We start from the raw sequence: 24,047 nt of genomic DNA, 5'->3' as shown, positions 1-24,047 counted from the left end.
GAAGATATACACATTGAGAGTTCTCTACCAATATCTGATGATATCAAACAATTTTTGACAATTTTTGTAATTTTGAGATTTATTATATTATATGTGTGTTGTTGCTGTGATACGTCATGGAATTTTATTTTCATGGAACTTACTTTTTCTGTGTATGATCACAATACTATTAACATTATATTGATTGGATTGACATCTCGAGGGGGGCTCATTTAGTGGTCTTTTCCATATGACCATATTTGTTGAATATATAACCCTTTCTCTTGAAGTCACTCCACTGACTCATATTTCACATTGCTTCCTATATTAGTGTTTAGTATTGTGTTTTGTTTTGTCCAATATTGATTGTTAATTGTGCGATTTAGGATCTGTATTTGTTTTTGGCAGATATTTTAATGCATATCCAATAAATGCTATTTTTTTAATTATCAATCTAGTATCAGCAAAGAGTGACCCCAACTAGAGAGTTCTTCTTTCTTCCTCATTCTTCTCATTAATTCATACTCTCAGGGGAGCACCTCTACATAACTAACAATAATTTGTATACCCCTATTGGATAGTGGGTTTAATTGTTTTCTTATGATTGTGGATCTGTCAATATTTATATCTACATACCAGTGACCTCTTTATCCTGTGCTCATTGAACTTCTCCAATTCCCTTTTCCTGGTTTTTTATTACAATTACAAAGTTTACCAGCCGGGGAAAAGAAAGCCGGAACAGATATACCATATAAATCTGTTAAAGCCCTGGAAAGATAGAACGGTACTGTCAGCCGTCCGAGTCCCTCCAGTAAAACCCGGGCCCTTAGTTCCCGAAGTGACAGTGGCAAAAACCCTGTCGGCAATTCAACAACGAGAGGTCAAGGAGTTTCTGGTCAGAAATAGGGTGCTGTTCTCTGACGTACCTGGGAAAACCTCGGTCGTTAAACATGACATCCTCACTGACCCAGGGGTTAAAGTTAATCTAAAGCCCTATAGGTTACCAGAAGCACCAAGAGCATCGGTGTCGAAAGAAATTAAAAATATGCTAGAGTTAGGGGTTATTGAAGTATCACATAGTGAATGGTCAAGTACCATTGTGTTGATTCCAAAGCCCGACGGGAGTGTGCATTTCTGCAATGACTTCCGAAGGTTGAACAGTGTTTCAGAATTCGATGCCTACCCGATGCACAGTGGAGAAGGTGGCGTTGGCCATAAAGTGGATGTCCGAAAGTAAGGACAGTAATACGAGATGGTTCTTGGCGTTACAAACTTTAAAATTTTCAGTGGAACACAGGCCAGGGGGCCTGTTGTTTAAAGCAGATGCGTTGTCACGCGTTCATTGTTTGGGGGCTTCAGTTGTTCCGCCCCATAGGTCGAAACAAAGGTGGGGGGATATGTGATAGGATCACTGGTAAAGTGGTCTGTGACAGGGACATTTATCCCAGATTCCTGTCCTATGTGTTTAAAATCCCCAGGAGGAAGTCTGCAGTGTAGCAGGCTTGAGTTTCGGCTTTTTGAAAAGCCGGTTTGGGACCTGGTGGTTGTGGGTGAGAGGAGAGGGAGGGCTCCACCCACGGCCACTCCAGGTTTTGGTTCTCGCAGCCTGGTAACAGGCTTGTTAGTTTCCCACCTGAGAGTGGCCAATATAAGCCTAGTGTGTTGAGGGCTGATTGTCTCACCTGGGAGAGCAGACAGGGAGTTTGCTCAGAGACACTTGAAAACCTAACTGTAAGTGTTGTGCTGTGCTTTTGTTGCTGGTGAGGGCATTAGGCCCTGCCAGGTTCTGGTAGTGAAGGAACTACCTGTGAAGTTAGTGCCCCGACAGGGCTAGGATTTATGTTTATGTTTTCTTTATGTTATTTCTGACATTATACAATAAAGACTGGTGCCGACCAGCTTGTACTCAAATCCAGACTGGTGTGCTGCTTCCCTGCTGCTGTGTGTGTGTGTGTAAGGAAGGAGTCCCCTACCCAGGAGAGGGACCTCCTAATCTAACTGTGTCACAATATATATATATATATATATATACATATATATACATATGTGTGTGTATGTGTAATGGGAAGTAATTAGTAGTACAGCTAATTGAGCTTACTTGGGTAGTTCTGGAATTTGATAAAGCGTGCCTGAAGATGAGTTTTCAGGGAAGGTTTGTAGACTAGAAAAAGTATTTTTGTGCGTGGGAGGTATTCCAGTAGGTTCAGCCCAAATAAAGTTGCATAACCATGAATGGGAGTAGGTAGTGAGTGTTGAGATCTTGCACAGAGGGGAGGTGTTGTACGTGGAGATATGGGCGGGCACATGGGCCCCTGGGGCCCACACCCTGCACCTATATTTTTAACAATTACCTCTCCAGAGTCCCACGTCTGTGTTATCAGAGCTGCACAAATTTCCTGGAAAATTATCAAAGCAGCCATTTCCCAGCGTTTTGCACATGCGCAGTGGGGAAATCACCAAGAAAATGGCTGCCACCCAGAGTCTACTGCTGTGGCGCTGTGCTCAGTGCGCTGCCGGCCGATGGAGAGAGAGAGGAGGGGGCCCCGGATGGAGACTGGACACGGGCAGCCTCCACTCTTAATACACCCCTGTGTACTCTGGTTTGTTGATAGCCTTATGTGTAAGTAGAAGTATTTTATATAAAAATCAATGTATGCACTAACAGTGGAGCAGCAGAAGAACGTTTTGCAAGGAAGAACAGACTAGCTGTTGCATTCAAAATACTGTAGATTGTAGGGGTGAAAGTGTTTAGGGGACTACCAGTAAGGAGACTTATTGTAATCACTGCAGGAAATAATGGGGCTGATTCTGAGTTGGGAAGAAAATAAAACAAGGTTTTCACCTTGGTCAAACAATGTTGCACTGCAATTAGGGTAAATTTAATATGTGCAGTGATATTTATATTTGAGAGGAGTGTGTCCAAACTCCTCTAAATAGCAATATAAAAATAAAACTATCCAGCGTTTGTGGGCTACATGCAAAAGCCAGTATTAACCATGCATGCATAAAAATAAATGTATTTGCATGTCTTGCATTGCAACATGGTTTGATACAAAGTTACTTGCTTTTTTTCCCAGAAATTTGCAGTGTCTTATGTGAGCTACAGACACGATCTGCATATGTTTCTTAGATGATTTGGATACAGATTGAATGTGGGGGTGCAAAGTACAGTTCAGGGTCAAGGATGACACCTAGGCAGTGATCTTGAGGGATAGTGTTCATTATTGAGTTGTCAACAGAAATAATCATGTCAGGTCGGTAACTACTATTGGCTGGTGGGAATATTGTTAACTCTGTTTTTGAAAGATTGAGTTTTAGGTGGATAGACGAAATGGTAGAAAAAGCATTCAGTATTTCGGATCAACGCAGATGCTGAGAGATCTGGGAAGGATAGGTAAATTTGGTTATCATTCACATACAGATAAAGAGCTAATTATTTTGCCAAGATAGGTTGTATAGATAGAGAAAAGCAGAGGACCTAGGATTGAGCCATGTGGTACTTAAACTGATAAAGGTAGCAGAGAGGTGGTAGATCCAGAGAATCGAGCACTGAAATAGTAGTTTGATAAGTAGGATGAGCATCAGGATTGGATTGCTTCCTGAAGACCGGGATTGTAGCGTTTGTACAAGAAGAGATTGGTTAGCAATGTCAAATACAGAAGAAAGAGAATAAGAAGTGAGTAATGATCCTAAGAATTTGTGAACAAATCATTTACCACCTTCGTCAGTACAGTCTCTATATAGTGTTGGTAACAAAAACCATACTGAAGAGGGACCAATAAGTTGTGTAAGTCTTTCAAGAAGTTTGGAGAGGCAAGGAAACTGAGAAATAAGACTGTAATATGAGAGAGAGTTTGTGTTAATAAAAAAAAAAAAAAAATCAGAATATGAGTAATCGCAGCATGCTTGAATAATAATAGAAAGATACCAGTAGAGAGAGATATTACAGATTTTAGTTAAGGTTGGATTGAGCACAGCATACAGAGTTCAACTGATTTGCAAGAGTATAGAATCAAGAGAGGTATTTCAGTAGGAAGTTGAGAAGAGTAGATACTTCAGGGGAATTGTAATAGAGTCCGAGTTTTTGTTCTAAAACTTGCACTATGTAATAGCTTGCTAGTTGGAGGGTGTGAATGTGAATTGCGAGTCCATGCACGTGTTTTAGGTGGAAAACTCACAACTTGTAATGCGAGTTTCATTACAAGGTGCGATATTACCAGAAGGGAATCGGTATAAAGTACAGATGGACAGGATGCCAGCTGTCAGTACACTTGTACCTTGTGCAATTGTTTTCCTTTATTTTTACCACTTTGAATACTTTTTTAGACAAAGAAGTCTTCACAAATCTCACTGATCTGCAAAGGCTTTTGCTATACAAGCTGCTGCTCAGGCTAAACTCGTTTGCCTGAAGCAAGTCTGTTATTTAATACATTTTTTTACAAGTTTTGTGTGAGTTTATAACTCGCAACCTATTACATTGTGCGAATTGTATGTTTTACATGGGAGAGTATGAGTATGAGTTTGTATGAGATGAGTGTCACAACCCAGGTTTGGCTGAGTGGAGGTTTGCGGTCCTTATTTATTGAGGGTGCTGTGGCGCGGTCCTTCTGGCAACGGAGCTAGCATGTGGAGATTGACATTCCGTGTACGCAGAGGTCTGCCAGCGTTGGGCTGTCCTAATGGGTAAGATTAGTGGCGTCTCCGCGTCACGGCTGTCTGGACGCCACCATGTTGTCTTTGGTCATGTGACATAACAGGCCAATCATCTGTGGGTTACCTGCTCTCTCTGGCCTATCACGTTCTGTTGTTGGGTACTTAAGGGTGTTTGGATCACCCTGTAGTTGCCAGGGTTTCACAGTGTCAGCTATGAGAGAGAGTTCCTGCGCTCCTGAACCTGAGACCTGTGCTCCGGTGCTTGCCCTTGCTCCTAGTCTGGCTTCAGCTCCCTGCAGCCTGCACCGCTCTGTCTTGCCTTGCACTCTGCTGGAGATCGCTCTGCACCTTTCACCAGACCCACTCCTGCCTGAACCTGTCTCCGCAGGTAACCCATTCCTGTACAGCCATCATCACAGCATTACTGGATTCCCTTTCAGCCATCATCGCAGCATTTCTGGATATCCCTCTCAGCCATTACTCTGCATACCCAGATATCCATTTCACCTTTACAGTCTATATGGATTCTCCTTATTCATCTCTATCACCGTGCTGGACATTTGTTTATTCCCACTCACTACAGTTTCCTCCTGCTACATTTATTTGTTTGTTATTACTAGGGGTGAGCGGATTCGGTTCTACTCGGATCCGTTCGGATTTAAAAACCGAATCTTATTGGGTATCAGCTGTCACGAGTTTTGGATAGCCAATAAGATTCGGTTTTTAAAACTGAACGGAACTGAGTAGAACCGAATCCGCTCACCCCTAGTTATTACTGGACTTTAGTTTTTAAATTATTGTTCATGTCTACCAACATTCACATTAAACAACCTACTTTTCAGTTAAAACTTGTTCCCGTGTTTTTTCCTGTTACCAACCCGGGTCCAAAACAAACACAGACTCTAACAATGAGAAGGCTTGATGCGAGTTTCATGCACCTTCTTGCACTCTTACATCCAGCAATAGCAAGCTCGCATATTTCTACTTCAGGATCCATAGAAGGTCCACAGGGTGACCTTGGGGTATGGGTGATACAGAGTCATCTGGGCACCTTACGCAGTAAATTCTTCTTCCAGGATGCATCGGGTCTCCCTCTATACCCCCTCCCCCAGGCCGGAGGCTCCTCAGTTTCTTTGGGTGCCCAGTCGGAGTCTGTCACTGAACACGGAGTGGGGCTGTTGCTAAACAGCCCCTGAAGTTTGAAGATTCTTCTAGTGTGGCAGCACGGACAGTCCAGTGGAAGTTTGCACTGCCTCGTCATCACCCCTCTGACACCGAGACGCCAGATCTGATCCTGGGATCTCAGCAGGCCTCTGGGGTCTTGGCTAGCAGAGACCCCAGAGGATCCCTAGACTGCAGCCGGATGCTACGGGGCAGCAGGTACATGATACGATGCGTGTCGAATCGCAGTCTTTTATCCTCCAGGGCTGGGTACTCCCTGGGGTTGACAACATGTGGAACCAGGCACTGAGTCCTGCGCTTTCTCAAAGCCGCCTTGGGCAGTGGGCTGGAGTTGGCAGGAACGCTCCATCCTAGGGGTTAAGCGCAGGCCAGGGGAGGCAGCAATCCCTGTCTAACAGCTGCTGTACAGCGTGCCTTTCCACTGTGGTCTGGCTAAACTGTGACAGCTTCCTCCTTCCGGCTTCACCCCCCATGAGTTCTTCTCCTGGCTGCGTGTCGCAGATCTCGGTAGGCGGTGCGGAGTATGGGTCCCCCTACATACCTCTCCTCCTGTTGGTGGTCAGTGCATGTAGCACTTTGTCCCACTAGGTGCTAAGTCTCTGTAGTTGACCAGTAAGTGCCATTAAGTGCAGGTATTATGTTTCTGCATTTGTCTGCGACTGTATGCTAGGACTGTCTGTCTGAGTTTCTCTTTCTAAAAAAACTGTCAGCCATTTTTTTTTGCTATCACTGTACTTATTCTGCTATTTTGAGCCATGGCACTGGTGGTGTGCGGGTGTGGCTAAAGTCACAGGCCGTGACCTTATTAGACAGTGGTAGCCTCATCACTATGACTGGCAGTGAGAGTGATATGCCTAATTTGGCTCCTACTAAACTGCTTTGTAAGAGATATACAGCAGTGACATAGCCTCTGAGGAGGTATGTTTGCAGTGTTATACACCTCCAGGTCCCTCTGCGACTTATGCCGTTCAGCAGGAGCCACCATGGGAGTGTTTTGCAAAAGCACTGACAACCATTGCAGGGCGTTTGGCAGGCCCTCTTATGTTTTCACAGTTCAGTCTTCAACAGCAACACCTTTTGCCAGCACAGAACTTGCTGCAACCATCTGAACCCACACAGGTGTTGCCCCCACAGTGGGTTAGTACAGTTCCCGCTGTGTTACAAGGTGCGACTGAGGTACGGCATAATGACGCACCCGTCAGTAGACCAACTAAAAGGGTGAAGAGAAACTCTCTCGCCTGGAGCTCGTTACCAAAGGGGCAGCTGTTGATGTTGATCGACAGCTCGCCCCATTTGCTAGGCGGGTCGGGGGGCGGTTTCCAAAACGGAGGTGTTCCTTAACTAACGCCTACCGTTTTGTGGGTGGCCGCACTGACATCAGTGATGTCAGTGGGGAGCTTCCTGCTCCATCAGAGCAGAAAGCTCCCTGTGGCTTATGAGTTCCCAGACCCAACCTTTAGGGTCTGGTCGTAAGCCCCGATGGTCACGATGGTGATCACCATCGCGACCATCAACCTGGTCGGTCGTTAAGCTGTGGGTGGTAACCCACAGCTTAACGTTCGACAAGGAGGCGGCCGTTCAGGATGCAAGCGGCCGCCCTGATTCAGTGCGACCGCTTGCATCTAATGACCGCCTCTGAATGAGGTCCTCAGTCCTTTCCCAGGCCATGCACCACAAGAAAATCTGCCAGGCCTACGAAGCAGCCCTGGAGTACCAGATGTCCAGCTGCCAAGCCTGAAGACAAGCCCTCCACTTGACGGGGCGGGCCTCCTCCTGGGTACCCCAGGGTGGGAGGCCGACTTCTTCAGTTCACCCAGTACTGGTGTCAAACTAAAACAGATTCCTGGGTGAAGGAAGTGGTCTCTCTGGGGTACGCCCTCGCCTTCCACAGGAGGCCTCCCCATCAATTATTCTGCATAGGACTTACGAAAAACTTGGACAAGGCTTTGGCTATTTAATAGGTGGTACAATTCATGCTGCAGGCAGGGGTCATTGTACCAGTCCCGTTGTCCCAAAGGTGAACGGGTTATTATTCCAGCCTTTTTCTAGTCCAGAAACCAAATGGTTCTTACTGTCTTATTCTCAATCTCAGGTCCCTGAACAAATTCCTCAGGGTACCCAGGTTCAGAATGGAGACCCTACGCTCAGTTATACTGGCTATGGAACCTGGAGATTTTATGGATTTCCCAAGATATTCAGGATGCATTCCTGCATATTCCGATTGTTTCAGCTCACCAATATTTTCTCAGGTTTGCTGTGTCACAACAACATTTCCAGTTTCAGGCTCTGTTGTTTGGCCTTTCCACTGCACTTCGGGTGTTAACAAAAGTCATGGTAGCAATGGCAGCCCATCTGCGGCTGCAGGGGATCCGCCTGTTACCTTACCTGGACGACCTCTTGCTACTAGCAGGGTCCTCAGAGGTGCTTCACCACCACCTACAGCTAATGATATTTGTGCTCCAGGTACACGGGTGGTTGATAAATTGGAAAAAGTCCTCACTGATTTCGTCTCAAAGGATGCTCCATTTGGGAGCCCTGTTGGATTCACAACAGCAAAGGATTTTTCTGACCGCAGAAAAGATCTCCACTTTGCAGGCGCGTGTACACAATCGTTGAGTGCCAGTCCACTCAGCAATGCAGTTACTGGGATCCATGGTGTCGACATTCGACATGGTAGAATATGCCCAGTTTCATTCAAGGCCTCTACAAAAATTGATCCTCTCCAAGTGGGATGGATTTCCCCATTATATACGGACTCAAATGATGGTGCTATCTCCAGTGGTACGCCTATCCCTGATTTGGTGGCTGCAGAAGATCCACCTCACCAGGGGGCGTCCCTTTTGGATCTCGGACTGGGTGCTTCTGGCGACGGACGCTAGTCTTCAGGGTTGGGGTGCAGTGACAGTTCCACATTCCTTTCAGGGAAGGTGGACTGTAGAGGAATCTGCGCTTCCAATCAATAATTTGGAACTTTGGGCAGTTTTCAGGACTCTACAACAAGCCAAGTTGCTGCTTCACGGAAAGCCTGTGCAAGTGCAGTCAGACAACCCCACAACAGTGGCTTACCTAAACCATCAAGGAGGAACTCAAAGTCAGGCAGCAATGACAGAGGTGTCACGCATTGTGACATGGGCAGTAGGCCATCTACCAGCCATATCGGCGGTGTTCATTCCAGGAGTGCTGAATTGGGAAGCGGACTTCCTCAGCCGTCACGATGCGCATCCCGGGGAATAGTCTCTTTGCCAAGTGTTTCAGCTCCTAGTGGACAAGTGGGTCCTTCCCGATGTGGACCTCATGGCCTCTCGACTAAATCACAAGCTGCCTCAGTACGAGTCCAAGACAAGAGATGTCAATACTCTCTTGGTGGATGCTCTGTAAGTCAAGTGGACTTTCCAGTTTGTGTACCTGTTTCCTCTAATCTCCCTCTTTCCTCGAGTAATTTGGAAGTTCAAGCAAGGAGGAGGCATGGTTTTGCTGGTGGCTCCAGCGTGGCCCCAACATGGTACTCAGATCTTTGGAGTCTCTCTATCGACTCTCCGTGGCTGTTGCCTCAACGTCCGGACTTGTTGCCTCAGGGTCCTTGCCTCTACCCAGATCTGGGTCGTCTATCTTTGATGGCGTGGCTCTTGAAACTTCCTTTTTAAGGTCCAAGGGTTTGTCCGTCTCTGTGGTTAACACCATGCTTAGAGCACGTAAACCTGCTTCTGCTAGAATATACCACAGAGTATGGCATACCTATTTTAAATGGTATTGTCCAAAAAGTTATGACCCAGGTATTTAGGATATCCAGAGTGTTGGCTTTCCTGCAGGCAGGTTTGGACTTTGGTCTCCGCTACACTGAAGATCCATATCTCTGCCCTTTCAGTGTGGTTCCAGCGAAGGATTGCTCCTCTATCTGACATCCGCACTTTCCTTCAGGGGGTTCTTAGCATTCAGCCTCCTTTGTCCCTCCTGTGGCACCTTGGGATTTGGCTGTTGTCCTTGGTGCCCTCCAGGGCCCTCCCTTTGAACCACTGGGCTCAGTGAATCTCAAATAGCTTACTACCAAGACTGTTTTTCTTCTGGCCATTGCTTCTGCCAGAAGAGTTTCCGATTTGGGGGCTCTCATTTGTCGGTCCCCATTTCTAGTTTTTCACAGGGACAGGACAGTGCTTCGAACTCACCCTGGGTTCCTTCATAAGGTAGTCTCTAGTTTCCACATTAATGAGGAAATTATTGTGCCGGCCTTTAATTCCCCAGACCTCTCGGCAGGGGAAGCCTCATTGGATGTGGTTTGTGCCCTCAAGATTTATGTGGATCGTACCAGTTCTCTCTGGAAATCAGACTCCTTGTTTGTACTTTATGGTTTCCACAAGAGAGGTTGGCCAGCCAATAAACAAACTTTGGCTAGATGGCTTTGCATGACTATCTCTGAGGCTTACATTCATGAGGGCTTTCCAGTCCCGCCCTCTGTTACTGCCCATTCTACTCAGTTGGTGGGCCCTTCGTGGGCAGCTCATCTTGGTGCCTCAGCTGTGCAGCTTTGTAAGGCGGCCACGTGGTCTTCTATCCAGACCTTTTTGAGATATTACTCTTTTGATACATTTCCCACTCAGGATGCTTCCTTTGGGCGGCGGATTCTTCTTTCTGCACAGGAGCGTCCCCACCCGTGAGGATACTGCTTTGGGTTTTCCCAAGGTCACCCTGTGGACCTTCTATGGAACCTGAAGTAGAAAAGTAGAGCTATTGTAAGAACTTACCCTTGTTATCTCTTTTTCTATGTGGTCCATAGGGTCCACACGGCACCCGCCCAGATGCACCTGTGCTTCAGTTGGGCTTCGCTCTGGCCACCAGTTTCCATCTCCTTCTGTGTGAGAATGTGATTCTAGTGTGTTCCAGACTTTCTTCTCTCTTTTTTCCTCCTCCGACCTGTGGCTTGCTACATAACTGAGGAACCTCCGGCCTGGGGGCAGTGTATAGAGGGAGACCCGTTGCATCCTGGGAGAAGAATTTACTGTGTAAGGTGCCTGGATGACTCTGCATCACCTATACCCCAAGGTCACCCTGTGGACCCTACGGACCTGCAAACGCGCAACTTTTTCAAAGTTGCACTAATAAATTTCCTCCATCTTCATTTGTTGGATACTAATATTTTCTGTTTTGTGTTCAATACATAATAAATGGGGGTAGCAAAGTTTATTTATTTATTTATATATATATATATATATATATATATATATATATATATATATACAAAAACATTACAGTATTTATAAAGCAGGACAAAAATTTAGGAGACAGATTTAAAACTAATAAGCTGAAACCTTTTGATTGCAGAGAGCACACTAATATACAATGAAATATGATTTTTGTACAGACCCCTTTCCCTTGATACCAAGAGCTCTGATTATGTTTCCACTTGATTAAATACCTGGGTTAATTTAAATAATTGATGATAATTAAATCGGCCTCCTCAATTAAAATATTTTAATATTTAAAGACCAAATATACTATCTGTCTGTCTATATCATAAAATATACATTTAAATGCAATGCTACGAAATGTCACTCATTTTAATCTTTTTTTTTTGTTTTGTTTTTCATACTAAAGATCCCAGTGCTGAATGTCCAAGTGAAACTTGCTCCAGCCTTTTGTACTGTAGCTGGCACCATATTTTCATCTGTTAATTACTTCAGAGTTATCTTTACAGGAGGAGTTGGAAAAAATGGTTCAACAATTGCAGTAAGTATTAATTGGATGTAGTTATGTAGGACAGTTCTGAGACACAAAAATAAGTTTTGAAGTTGTGACCTGTGTGTGTATGCAATGTATATTCTCTTCTCAGCCCCCCACCTCCTCGCCTCCCATCCTCCCTCACTGACATTGACTTTGCCTCGTTTTTCAACTCCAAACCCAAGGTCATACGTCATGAAATCTCCTCCAATCACTCTTCTGCCACCTCTTCCATGCCACCCTGCCTCTTGCCACCTACCCTTTTGCTCCTTCTCCCCACCACGGGAGACAAAGTGTATTGCATTATTTTATCCTCTCCCCCCTCTACCTGCCTCTTGGATCCCATCCCTTCTCGCCTCCTTCGTTCCCTCTCCCCCACTGTCCGCTCCTGCCTTGCTTACCTCTTACATTTTTCCCTCTCTGCTGGCATCTTTCCCTCATACTTCTAACTTGCTCTTGTCTCACCTATTCTAAAATCCTCCCCAACCTTGACCCCTCCTCAGTCTTTAATTACAGCCCTATTTCTCTTTTGCCTCTAAAATACTCGAGCAGCTTGTCTACAACCATCTCAGTAACTCTGTCCTTGATCCTCCAATCTGTCTTCCACCCTCTCCACTCCAGTGAAACTGCCCTGGCCAAAGTCACCAATGATATTCTCTTGGTCAAATCCAGGGGCCACTTCTCCCTCCTTATCCTCCTAGACCTCTCTATGGCCTTTGATACCATGGAGCACCCTCTCCTACTGCACGCCCTTCAGACCATGGACCTTTCTGACACTGTCCTTTCTTGGTTCACCTCCTACCTCACTGACCCTTCTCTGTCTATCTCTGGTTCCACCTCCTCCCATTCATCTTTCCTGTTGGCTTCCCCCAGGGTTCTGTCCTTGGTGCTCTACTGTTTTCTCTGTACACCTCCTCTTTGGGTGAACTCTTCAGTTCTTTTGGTCTCCAATATTGCCTCTATGCTGATGACACTCAACTCTACCTCTCCTCTCCTGATCTCTCCCTTACCCTCCTTTTTCTGGTGTCCAGTTGCCTCTCATCTCCTCCTGAATGTCTGAACGCTTTCTCAAACTCAACATTGCCAAAACAGAACTCATTGTCTTCCCTCTATCTAGAGTCTTCTCCCCTCCCAACCTCTCTATAACTCTCAACAACACCGCTATATCCTCTGTTCCCCAAACCTGCTGCCGGAAGTCATTCTTGACTCTTCCCTTTCCTTTGCCCCCCCCTTCACATTCAATCTCTATCCAGTCAGTTCCAGCTCGCAATATTGCTCGCATTAGAAACTTCCTCTCCCAGGATGCCACCAAAACCATTGCCCACTCACTGATCATCTCTCGCATCGACTACTGCAACCTTAATCCTCACTGGACTCCCCTGCTCCCATCTTGCTACTTGTCCTTGGTGGGAGACCATAAGGTACTTTGGATACAGAACGTTAATCAGCCAAACAAACAAATCTCAGTTAAAAAGATATTTATTACAAAGTAAAACAAAGTTTATTATAAAACGTCACTTAGCTTGGAATATAAATGGTTAGTGTTTCCAGGAGCCCCCTCCACCATCTGTGGAGTTGGAAATGTCAAGATAATGGCACTGTCTACAGGTCAGTCATGAGCAATGGCTGATTGGAATTTGTTTTGTCCTAAACTCTTATACCAACCTACTAGTGTGCTTCGGAAACAATTTACATATATGGGTATAAATCTTTTTCCAACTACACTATTGGGTATATACTGATAAGAAAGCCTAAAACAATCTAACGCATGTATGGATACTAAAACAACACCTTGAGGATGTACAGTATGACATGTCTAGTTTACACATTCTTTGTACCACCTAATGCCTGACACACACAAAAGCACTGAATAAAAATAAGATTTTTACTTACCGTAAAATCTCTTCCTTGGAGTCCACCTGGGGGATGCCTTACATTTGGGTCATGTATAGTGGTGGGTGAAGTCGGACACTAGCTAATTGAAAACTGTCTCCCACCCTCTATACAACTCCTCCCTTTCCACCGTAAGCTCATTCATATGTTTAACAAAGCCTGGGGAGAGTCACAGAAAAAACAAAACCAGAGACCATTAGGGTGTCCAGTATGAAAACCAAAGAAGGGAGGGACCTTGGCATCCCCCAGATTCCAAGGGAGAGATTTTACGGTAAGTAAAAATCGTATTTCCTTTTTCATCCATCTGGGCGCCTTACATATGTGTGATATACCAAAGCAAGCCAATTAAGGGAGGGAGCATCGGAACTGACCGCTCTAAAAATGTTATGCCCAACACTGGCATCACTTGCGCCAAATGTATGGAAGCTGTGAAATTGTGTATGGATGACCAGGTAGCTGCTTTGCAGAGCTGTTCAACTGAGGAACGATTCCAAACAGCCCAAGAGGCTCCGACAACATGCGTCAAGTGAGCCCGAATTGAGTCCAGAACCATCACATTCGAGGACATATATGCCTACCTAATTGCAGAAGTGACCCATCTAGCAATGGACCCTTTTGAGGCAGGCCAGCCTCTTTATGGTGCATCAATCAACACCAACAGGGAATCTGTATGCCTCAAAGGCGCAGTATGGTCCAAGTAAATGCATAACACACTTACCACATCCAACAGTGCTAAGGAATAAGCTTCACTAGTCACTGAATCCTGGCGAAAAGCTGGAAGGACAGTGTCTTGGTTAATGTGGAAAAGCCAATACCACCTTTAGCAGAAAGAAAGGTTTAGGGTGTAACACTACCCTATCCTCATGAAAAATAATAAGCGAAGCTTTACAGGAAAGAGCCGCTAATTCAGTCACCCTTCTGGCTGGGGCAATGGCCAAAAGGAAAACATGCTTCTGAGTGAGAGATCACAATTCTACAGACTCCAAAAGCTCGAATGGAGGCTGTATGCGAAGAACCCCCTGCAAGAAAGTCTAAACTTCTGGAATGGTGGCCAGTTTTCTTTGAAACCGGATCGATAAGGGCGAAATTTGTCCCTTAAGAGAGGACAATCTCAGACCCTTAAACAACCCTCTTGCAGAAAAGACAAAAGAGACGAGACACTCTGAACCTTTCCAGGTTGAACTTGTGTTGTTAACACCAAGAAATATATATCTTCCATATCCGATGATAAATCTGGGAAGTAACCGGTTTGCGAGCCTGTATCATGGTTTTCACCAACAGACTCTAAACTCCTTGGCCCTCAGAATTTTGGATTCAAGAACCATGCCGTCAAAGCGTTGCAAATTGGGGTGATGGCATAGACCCTGAAGCAACAGATCTGGATGCAGAGGAAGACGATAAGGAACATCTGCCAACATATTCTGAAGAATTGTGCACCAATGACGGCGCTGACAGTCTAGAGCCACCAGAATGACCGGCTGTGCCACCTGTTAAATCTGCTGAATTACCCTTGGTAACATCACCAGAGGAGGAAAGATGTAACACAGCTGGAACACGCAAGGTGTTGTCATGGCATCCACCAGAGATGCCTAAGGATCCTGGGACTGAGATCTGTACCTTGGAAGTTTCTTGTTGTGACGAGACCTTAAGATGTCTGGAGATCCCCATCTGGCAACTATTTCTGCAAACACTTCCTGGTGTAATTCCCATTCCCCTGGGTGAACACTGGGGTGACTTAAGAAGTCTGCCTCCCAGTTGTCCACCCCTGGAATGTAAACAGCTGAAATAGCCGGAAACCAATTTTCTGCCCAATGAAGGATGTGAGAAACCTACCTCATTGCTATCCAGCTGCGTGTGCCACCCTGCTTGTTTATATAAGCAACTGCTGTGGCATTGTCTGATTTGGTAAATTCTTGTTCAGATTTGCATCCTGCAGCCATCATCGGAGAAAGCGCTGGGTCTACGATGATAATCTGAACATCTGATTGTTTAATGGAGGGTCTGATTTTACCGATCGATAAAGCAATTTGTTCTGTATAGGTCGGATGTGAAATCTGGTAAAAGGAACCGATTCGAAATGAAACTACAATTTTCCCCATTTTCTGCATACCCCTTTGAACCGAGATATGAGAAATCTGTAAAATGGTCCTTATTAGAGATTGCAGATCCTAAATCTTTGCCTGTGGCAGAAATACTCTGACACCGAGTGTCGAAGAAAAGACCCAAAAATACAATCATCTGAGATGGAATTAAATCTACAGTATCTGTGAGTAATAACAAGCCATGGCCAATCTGCTCAAGAGCAGTGTGCCGGGAAGCAGTATATTGGCAACAAGATTTTTATACTTTGTAACAAATCTTACCTTTTTGCCTGTGGCCCCCTCAGATGTGTGTCTGGCCTGAAGAGAGACCCAGGGACAATTTTAGTTTGGTGACCCTCTTATGGGCTGTCTTTAGAGTGGAATATAGGTTCACACAAACCTTCTGATCTATCTAACTCCCACTCTGTTAGTGCTTGTCACCTGTCTCCAGGAACTAAGCACCCAAATCCAAAATTTTAAATTAAGAAATAGGTCCTAGCTTTTAGTTAGGTTTTATATAGCTATTGCCTTACTCCAAAGGCACTAAAAAGACTGAGCTTACAGTGGAAAGGGAGGGGTTATATAGGAGGTGGGAGCCAGTTTTCAATTAGCTAGTGTCCGACTCCACCCACCATTATACATAACCCAGATGTAAGGCATCCCCCAGATGGATGAAGAAGGAACATTGCTTTCAGCAGCCATTTTTGATCTCCCATGACAATCCACACTTGGTTTTATAATGTGGAAGGCATACATTAATTTATCACCTACTACAACTCATAACCTATTTATGATTGTAAAATTACCATATCTTCCAAATTATATCCATTTATACACCTTTCTACTACAAAGGTAATACACATTATCTGGTAACATATAGCAAACACCTGTGTGTTAATGTATCATTACATTTCATAATTATGTTCAACACCTTTAGTCGTTCATTGGCTTTTAACCATACATATACAAATACATCAGTCATAATAAGCATAGTGCCAAATCTCTGACACTTGGACATATTGAGTCCATGATGGTATCTGAAAGTGCCCTGTATGAAATCACAATATATTTGACCCAATCTCGGTTGTTGTGAAAGTCTCATTCAAAGTCAATTTCTCCCGAGTTCCCATACAAGTTTAACAGTCTTCCCCCTGTTGTCATCGGGCAAATTGGTAATGCAGTCTCTGATATAGTAGACAAGAAAGTACTGGTGTCAGCAGGCCTGAGATAAACGTAAGGGACATCATCCTTCTCGATAATACATCCTGAAAGGAGGAATAAAATAGGATGAGTCATATTATCTACTACACCATAATAAATCTGCCCTATAGATATAATTTTCTACTTAAATTTCTTGTTCAGGGTCCATAGAGATCCACAGGGATACCATGGGGTAATGTGGTTGGAGAGATCCAGGCACCAAACATTTAACGCTTTCAGCTCCCAGGATGCCCTGGGTCCTTCTCCATATATACCCCACCCCTAGCCACAGGCCTTCAGTTATATGGTGCAGCAGGATCAAGACGCACCTTTTGTAACAGGGGACTGCTCAGGCAATCCTAAGCTTTTATTTTATGTTTTATTTTATTTCTTATGTTTTTAGTTAGCAGTACTCAATGTCTGTATTAAGACGCAGATTATACGATTCCATCTACCTCTGCTGGGCTGGTGATTTCGGCAGGTCTCGGCTTCAGCAAAACTGGGACCTAGACTGCAACTGGACGCACAGAGATGTCAGGTTAGGCAATTCCTTGACTTACGGGGAATCGCGCGCTGCAGTCCTTGCTTCTGGTGCCAGAGACACACCAGAAGCCGCTGCAGTCAGGGCCCGGGATGTCCAGAAGAAGCATATCTGCTGCCATGAGGCCAGTGTACCCGGCTGGTTGATGCAGCTTAGGGGAGGTAGTCTCTCCCCCAGAAGCTCCTTCCTAGATGCAGTCCTTCCATAAGGTTTTCGTGCGTTTGGGTTGCCCCGCCTACCCACCATGTGTATATGAGGCGCTCACAGCCCACTATCGGTGCGCTACTGTTTGTTTGAGGAGGGTTTAGGTCAGTCTCCATGTATAAGTCTCCCTTGGTTAAGAAATACAGTGCTCTATATCCTACCATTCTTTGCATCTGAGTAGTTGACTCAGAGTATATTGTGATTATATTACATATACATTGCATGTGACTGTTTGCTAGCTGCTGTATTGCTACTGTCCTTTATTTCTGACTAGCAATTAAAACTATCACTGTGTGTTCTCTCCATCCCTCTGGGGTAGGGGTTTTACTTTGGGTACTTCACATTTAATTGTATTTGTGAAGGCTGTCACATTGCATTTATATTGTTTCCTTTACTTTGAATATGTCAAGAGATAAAGGTAAACAGGAGACAGAGGCTCCTGTGTTGATTTAATGTAAATCCTGTATGACAAGTTTGTACTCTCAGGACATTATTAAGGATGGTTTGTGTGTTGCCTGTTATAAAGAGCCACTGCATCAGCCCAATTTGCCTATACAAGAGCCATCTTGGGTGGCTAGTATCACACTGCCTTCTTGTATGGGATGTTCACAGCATACTATGTTTGTACCTCCTATGCATCCTTCCTGGGGGAATGTTTACTGCCACTCTAGTCAGAGTATGGGACCATCAAACATTGAAAACAAGAAGGTAATTAGTAAGTCGTCTAAATACAAATGAGCTGCTCAGTTTATGGATTCAGATGCATCATCAGAGGAATCAGATGATATGCAGGGTTCTTCTCTAGCTCGGGAGAGGTGGACCTTCCATCCACAGTGGATGTTCCTTCTTTGGTGAAGATGGTTAAATCAATCCTAGATATTCAGGATAATGAACCAGCTCCTAATAAGTAGACTCCATTGTTTAATCACCACTGAAAGGGGGTCAAAACGGAGTTTCCTATATCTGAGCAGCTCACTGAGGAGGTATGGGGTAACCCGGATAAATGGTTTTATGTCAATAAAGGATTAACATCATTGTATCCTTTCCCAGCTTATGAATCTACTAAGTGGGAAGTACCTCCTACTGTGGATGCTCATGTGTCGCACTTAGGTAAAAATGCTACATTGTCTATTTCATCGGCATCCTCTGAAGGATGCTACAGACAGAAACATTGAAGCATGCCTTAAGACAATTTTTCAGCTTCTGGAGCTGGAGTGGTTAACCATCCAGCTGTGGCTTTTGAGGAATATACAGGGGTTTTGGAAGATTCTCTGCCAGAGGCTACCAGAGAACAGATGATGTATATCTCCCATATAAGGGAAGCAGCTTCCTATTTGGGAAGAGCTGCAGTGAATGCTGGAATTTTAGCTTCCAAAGCATCAGCAGCTTCTGTAGTAGCATGTAGGGCTATTTGGTTAAGATCCTGGTAGGCTGATACAGGATCAAAGAAGGCTCCGGAAAACTTACCTTTCCAGGCAAGAATACTTTTTGGAGCAGAGTTAGACAAAATAATATCTACTCTGGCAGCTTCAAAATCAGCAGGGCTTCCATCTAGGGCTGCAGTAAAATCGAAGCAGTTTTTCTTTTGGCTCTTTCGTCCCCAGGGAAGAGCAAAGGAATACTCTCTCTCCAAATCAGCTAGTTTTTGCAAGACAACAAGGTGACAAACTAGGAGGTCTGGGCAGACAAAACGTCCAGCTTCTAAGCAGGGAGACAAATATTCGGCCTGACGGGGCGGGCCTCCTCCTGGCTGATCCCAGGGTGGGAGGCCAACTTCTTCAATTTGCGGATTACTGTTGTCAGACAACAACAGATGGGTCTGAGAAGTGGTCTCTTAGGGGTATGCCCACACTTAGGAGCCATCCTCCCCAGAAGTTTTTTTGCACAGATCCTCCATCATATGCTGTCAAAGCCTTAGCCCTTCAAGAGGCCATTCATTCTCTGCTGCAGGCAGGGGTGATAATCCCGGTTCCTGTGTTACAACAAGGAAGGGATTATTATTCCAATCTGTTTATGGTTCAGAAATCGAATGGGGCTTATCGTAGTATTCTATACCTAAAAACCCTCAACAGGTTTATCCATGTTCCCAAGTTTCGTATGGAAACTCTCCGGTCAATTATTTTGGCAATGGAGTCTGGGGATTTTATGGTTTCCCTGGACATTCAGGATGCGTATTTACATGTCCCTATCACGTCATCCCACAAAAGATATCTACGGTTTGCTGTCCTTCAGGCACATTACCAATTGCAGGAACAGCCTTTTTGTCTGTCAACGGCCCCTCGGGTATTTACCAAAATGACGGCTGTCATGATGGCTTACCTAAGGCATCAGGGTATTGGAAAACTACCATATCTTTATGACCTTCTGATTATTGGCACAGACTCCAGTTGTTTTACAACACCATCTTCAATTGACAACAGCCTGCCTAGAAAGGCAGGGCTGGATCATCAATTGGAAAAAATCATCTCTTTCTCCAACACAGCAGATCTATGAGCACATCTGGGAGCATTGCTGGATTCTCAGGCACAAAGTGTGTTTCTGCCAGAGGACAAGATTGCAGCCCTATCATCATTGCGGATATACAAGATGTATCCACCTTCAACATGTCGGGGATACATATGCTCAGTTCCATTCCATGTCTCTGCAAAGATTGATTCTCTCCCAGTGGAAAGGACAGTATCATCTAATATGGCTTCAGAGGCCCCCCTGGAGTGCAGAGGTTCGTCTCTCCCTTCTGTGGTGGCTGAAAAAGTTACATCTGGAAAAAGGGCGCCTATTCTGCTTTCCAAATTAGGTGCTTCTCACCACGGATGCCAGTCTTCGTGGATGGGGGCAGTGACAGGTGATCACACCTTTTAGGAAGATGGACAAATCAGGAAGGTCATCTGCCAATAAACATTCTGGAACAACAAGCAGTATACAGAGTACTTATCATGGCACAGGACCTGATCAAGGGCAGACTGGTCCAGATCCAGTCCAGCAACGCGGTTCTCAATTGGCAAGCAGACTTCCTAAATCTTCAGGACATACACGACAGAGAGTGGTCTCTCCATCCGGGAGTGTTTCAGCTCATGGTAAACAAGTGTTGTCTACCAGAGAGAGATCTCATGGCATTACGTCAAAATAACAAGGTCCCCAGGTATGGCTCCAGGTCCAGAGACCCATCAGCAGCCTTTGTGGATGCACTGGCAGTAAGATGGGACTTCTAGCTGGTGTATCTCTTTCTTCCAATTTCCCTCCTCCCAGGAAATTCAAGCAGGAAGGCGAAACAGTAATACTGGAGGCTCCGGCTTGGCCCATATGTCATTGGTTCACCGACATAACGAATCTGTCCATAGACAGTCTGCATCCTCTGCCTCTATGGCAGGATCTGCTAATGTAGGGTCCCTGCCGACATCTGGACTTACCTTGTCTGGCTTTGACGGCGTGGCTCTTGAATCTTCCATCTTAAGAGCAAAGAGTTTTTGAAGCTCTGTGATTCAAACGATGCTTAGGACACGAAAGCCTTCATCTGCCTGCATTTATTACAGAGTCTGGAATTCCTTTAGGGTCATACTTCCTGCAGGAACTCCATTGACCAAAGTGTTTAGGGTTTCCCAGGTTCTGGCTTTTCTCCACGCCGGATTAGACATTGGTCTCCACCTGGCTACCGTTGAGTGTACAGATCTCTGCACTCAGTCTGGTTACAAAGAAAGATTGCTTCTTTGCCAGATATTAGAATATTTTTTCTGGGAGTTCTGCGAGTTCATCCTCTATTTCTCCTACCGATAGTACCGTGGGATCTGTCTTTGGTTCTTAACAGGCTATAGGTTTCCCCATTTGAACCTCTGGACTCTGTAGACTTGAAATGGTTGACAGCGAAGACACTTTATCTCCTCGCTATTTGTTCTGCACACAGTCTTTGATTTGGCAATGCTTTTTTGTCGCTCCCCATTTTTGATTTTTCACCAGGATAGAGCTGTTCTTCGTACAAGGGAGGGTTACCTTCCTTCATGAAGAAATTGTAGTATCAGCTTTTCAGGCTCCACACCTTTCTCTACGTGAAGCCTCCTTGAATGTAGTTCATGCTCTCCGTATCTATGTGGAGTGTACAAACTGTTGGAAAATCAGATGCTCTCTTTATGTTATATGGTTTTCACAGACGAGGATGGGCAGCTAACAAGCAGATCCTGGCTCGAGGGTTACGTATGACTATCTCTCAGGTGTATACACAGGCTGATCTCCCTGTCCCAAGCATGGTGACAGCACATTCTACTTAACCTGTAGGGCCATAGTGGGCATTTAGTCGTGGTGCCTCTGCTGAACAATTGTGCAAGACAGCCACGTGGTCTTCCTTCAACACTTTTCTTAGGTTTTATGCCTTTGATCCTTTTGCCTCTCAAGATGCTTCCTTTGGACGACTAGTTCTCCTTTCTTCTCAGGAGCATCTCCCACCCAAGGGGTAACTGCTTTAGACATTCCCCTCGTATTCCTGTGTATAAATATGGACCCTGTAGAAGAAAATTAGAGTTATGATAGACTTACCTTGATAACTCTTTCTTCAAGGTCCATAGGGTCCACAGGGCACCTACTCTGACGCAATTGGGTTCATTGGGTTATTTTTCCCTCATTTTGTGAGAGTGTTTCTGGTGTACGATTGTTCTTCCTTCTCCTGTTTCCTTCACCTGTCTTAGGCTTGGGGTATATATGAAGGAGGACCCAGGGCATCCTGCGAGCTGAAAGCTTTAACTCTTTAGTGCCTGGATCTCTCCAACCATATTACCCCATAGTATACCTGTGGACTGTATGGACCTCGAAGAAAAAGTTATCCATGTAAGTCTACCATAACTCTAATTTTTCAGTTTATTTGCAGGACGGCAAAATCTACACCTTATACCCTGTATACATACTCCTGCTAAATCAGAATAAACATTTGCTTTAATTAGCTACTATTCTTTAATAAATTATATACAACTTACTGTAATATCTAATTGATGTATAACTTTGAACTTTTCAATTCCCTAAACAAAACATTCACTCATTCACACTGGCAGTTTTGTGGATAATAAGAAAATACAAATGACCATCCAGTGTCTTTGTGAAAACTTCAAAATTGTTTCAGCAATAGGCTATAGCTGTCCAGCTTCTGCCTTTTTAATGTGCAAAGATTCATCTGTAAAGCGCACAAGTTTCTTCTGTTCTTCATCAGGCTTGGTTTATAGTTCTGCAACATTCGCCGGACCTTTCCCCATTTGTAAGAAGGGTTATTCTGCTTCAGTTGCCTCAAAGGTAATCTTTTCATCAAGTTGGTTGCTCATTGCAGCTGATTCTTGTGTAATTATTATCTCACAGTCTATTAGGCCTTCTCCAGTAACAAGTAAGGTAGGCCCAATTGTCAACTGTTTGGAAATGTAACAGTTTTCTGCAATATTTCTGTCCGTGGTTTGGAATAAGGCTTTCTGGAATGGAACTTCAGCTCTTTCATGGCTCACAAGTCCTTGCATCCAATGTCATTGCACAATTAGCGCTGTGTCTGCGATGAATTGCACACTACTCGGGCTATAGGCATGTGTATCAGCATGTATGGATGGGTAAACGTAAAGCACCACAGAGCAGGTGTCCACCGCAGTGCAGCAGAATTTGACTTCCCATGTCCAGTGGGCATAGGGTCAATGAAATCCATCTGCCACACCTTTCCTGCTCGTTCTCCTCTGTATATAGAGCCCATGTCTTCAGTTGACCTTTTCCTATTGTTCAACAGCTGACCTGTTTCACATTCTTCCATGATTTCTCTTGCAGAACAGCTGTGTCATGGGAATTTTTTTTCTCTGAGCCCAGGCATACCTGCCTTCTGCACCTCTGCGTCCACACTGTGCATGCGTCCATTCTCTCAGATTGTTCAGTTCTATTTATTTTTCAGGAGTAAGCTCCACTGTTCTGAATTGAAACAGTGCATCCGAAACTTCATTGCCATCTACAGTAGTCCAGTGTGGGCTTTGACTTGGCCCACCGACACAGGCCTACGGTTGCATTGATTTCAAATTTTGTGTAACAGGCCCGTGCCACCCCAGATTACTTTGCCGTGGACTTGCCAGTTGTTCTGATTCCATGTTGGTTTCTTTCAGCACTATCAGCACAGCCCGCAGTTCTGCATATTGGCTTGATCCAACTTCACTGCTCGCATGCAACAGTTCCTGTGTAACTGGCTGGAAGTCTGCTGCTGTCCAGCAGCACCCTAGCGATGTCAGTGTGGCTGATCCATTTGTGAACCAGGTATTTAGCTGTTGCACCTGTAATAAATAATCTGCCACCTGAACTGGTCCCCCACCTATTTGCAGTAGGATTAGCTCCTATTCTTCACTTGTCTGTCTGACAGTCTGAAAAGAGGGCTGCATTGCCGCAGCAAGAGTCCATAAAAGTACTGTGTTGGTGCAGGCAGCACCATTATCCAGTCCTGGTATCGTTGGCAACAATGGTTTAAACTTAAAATAACCTAGCAAGCATAATGGTTACAACTTAAGGGCCTTGTGATTTCTTGTGTATCTTTTCTTGTAAGTACCATTGTCCATGTACCAAAGTCTGATTTTGCTTCTCCTTGTTATGGACAATTTATTCCTCTGCTT

General features: G+C 44.8%; 1 protein-coding gene across 2 annotated transcripts in view; it reads left to right on the top strand.

Annotated features, from left to right (window-relative positions):
- LOC148507672 (choline/ethanolaminephosphotransferase 1) overlaps window positions 1-24,047 on the top strand; it is a 366,175-nt gene that overhangs the window by 277,013 nt on the left and 65,115 nt on the right. For both annotated transcript variants that reach the window (XM_088445756.1, XM_088445757.1), the window contains one exon: window positions 11,404-11,535. In XM_088445756.1, coding sequence (XP_088301882.1) covers window positions 11,404-11,535 — 132 coding nt within the window. The remainder of the gene's footprint in view (window positions 1-11,403; window positions 11,536-24,047) is intronic.

Source organism: Taudactylus pleione, unplaced genomic scaffold (genome assembly GCF_031769625.1).
Source record: "Taudactylus pleione unplaced genomic scaffold, aTauple2 ptg000387l, whole genome shotgun sequence".
Lineage (NCBI taxonomy): Eukaryota > Metazoa > Chordata > Amphibia > Anura > Myobatrachidae > Taudactylus > Taudactylus pleione.
The sequence above is the reverse complement of the archived record's forward strand: the minus strand, read 5'-3'. Positions and strand labels throughout refer to the sequence as shown.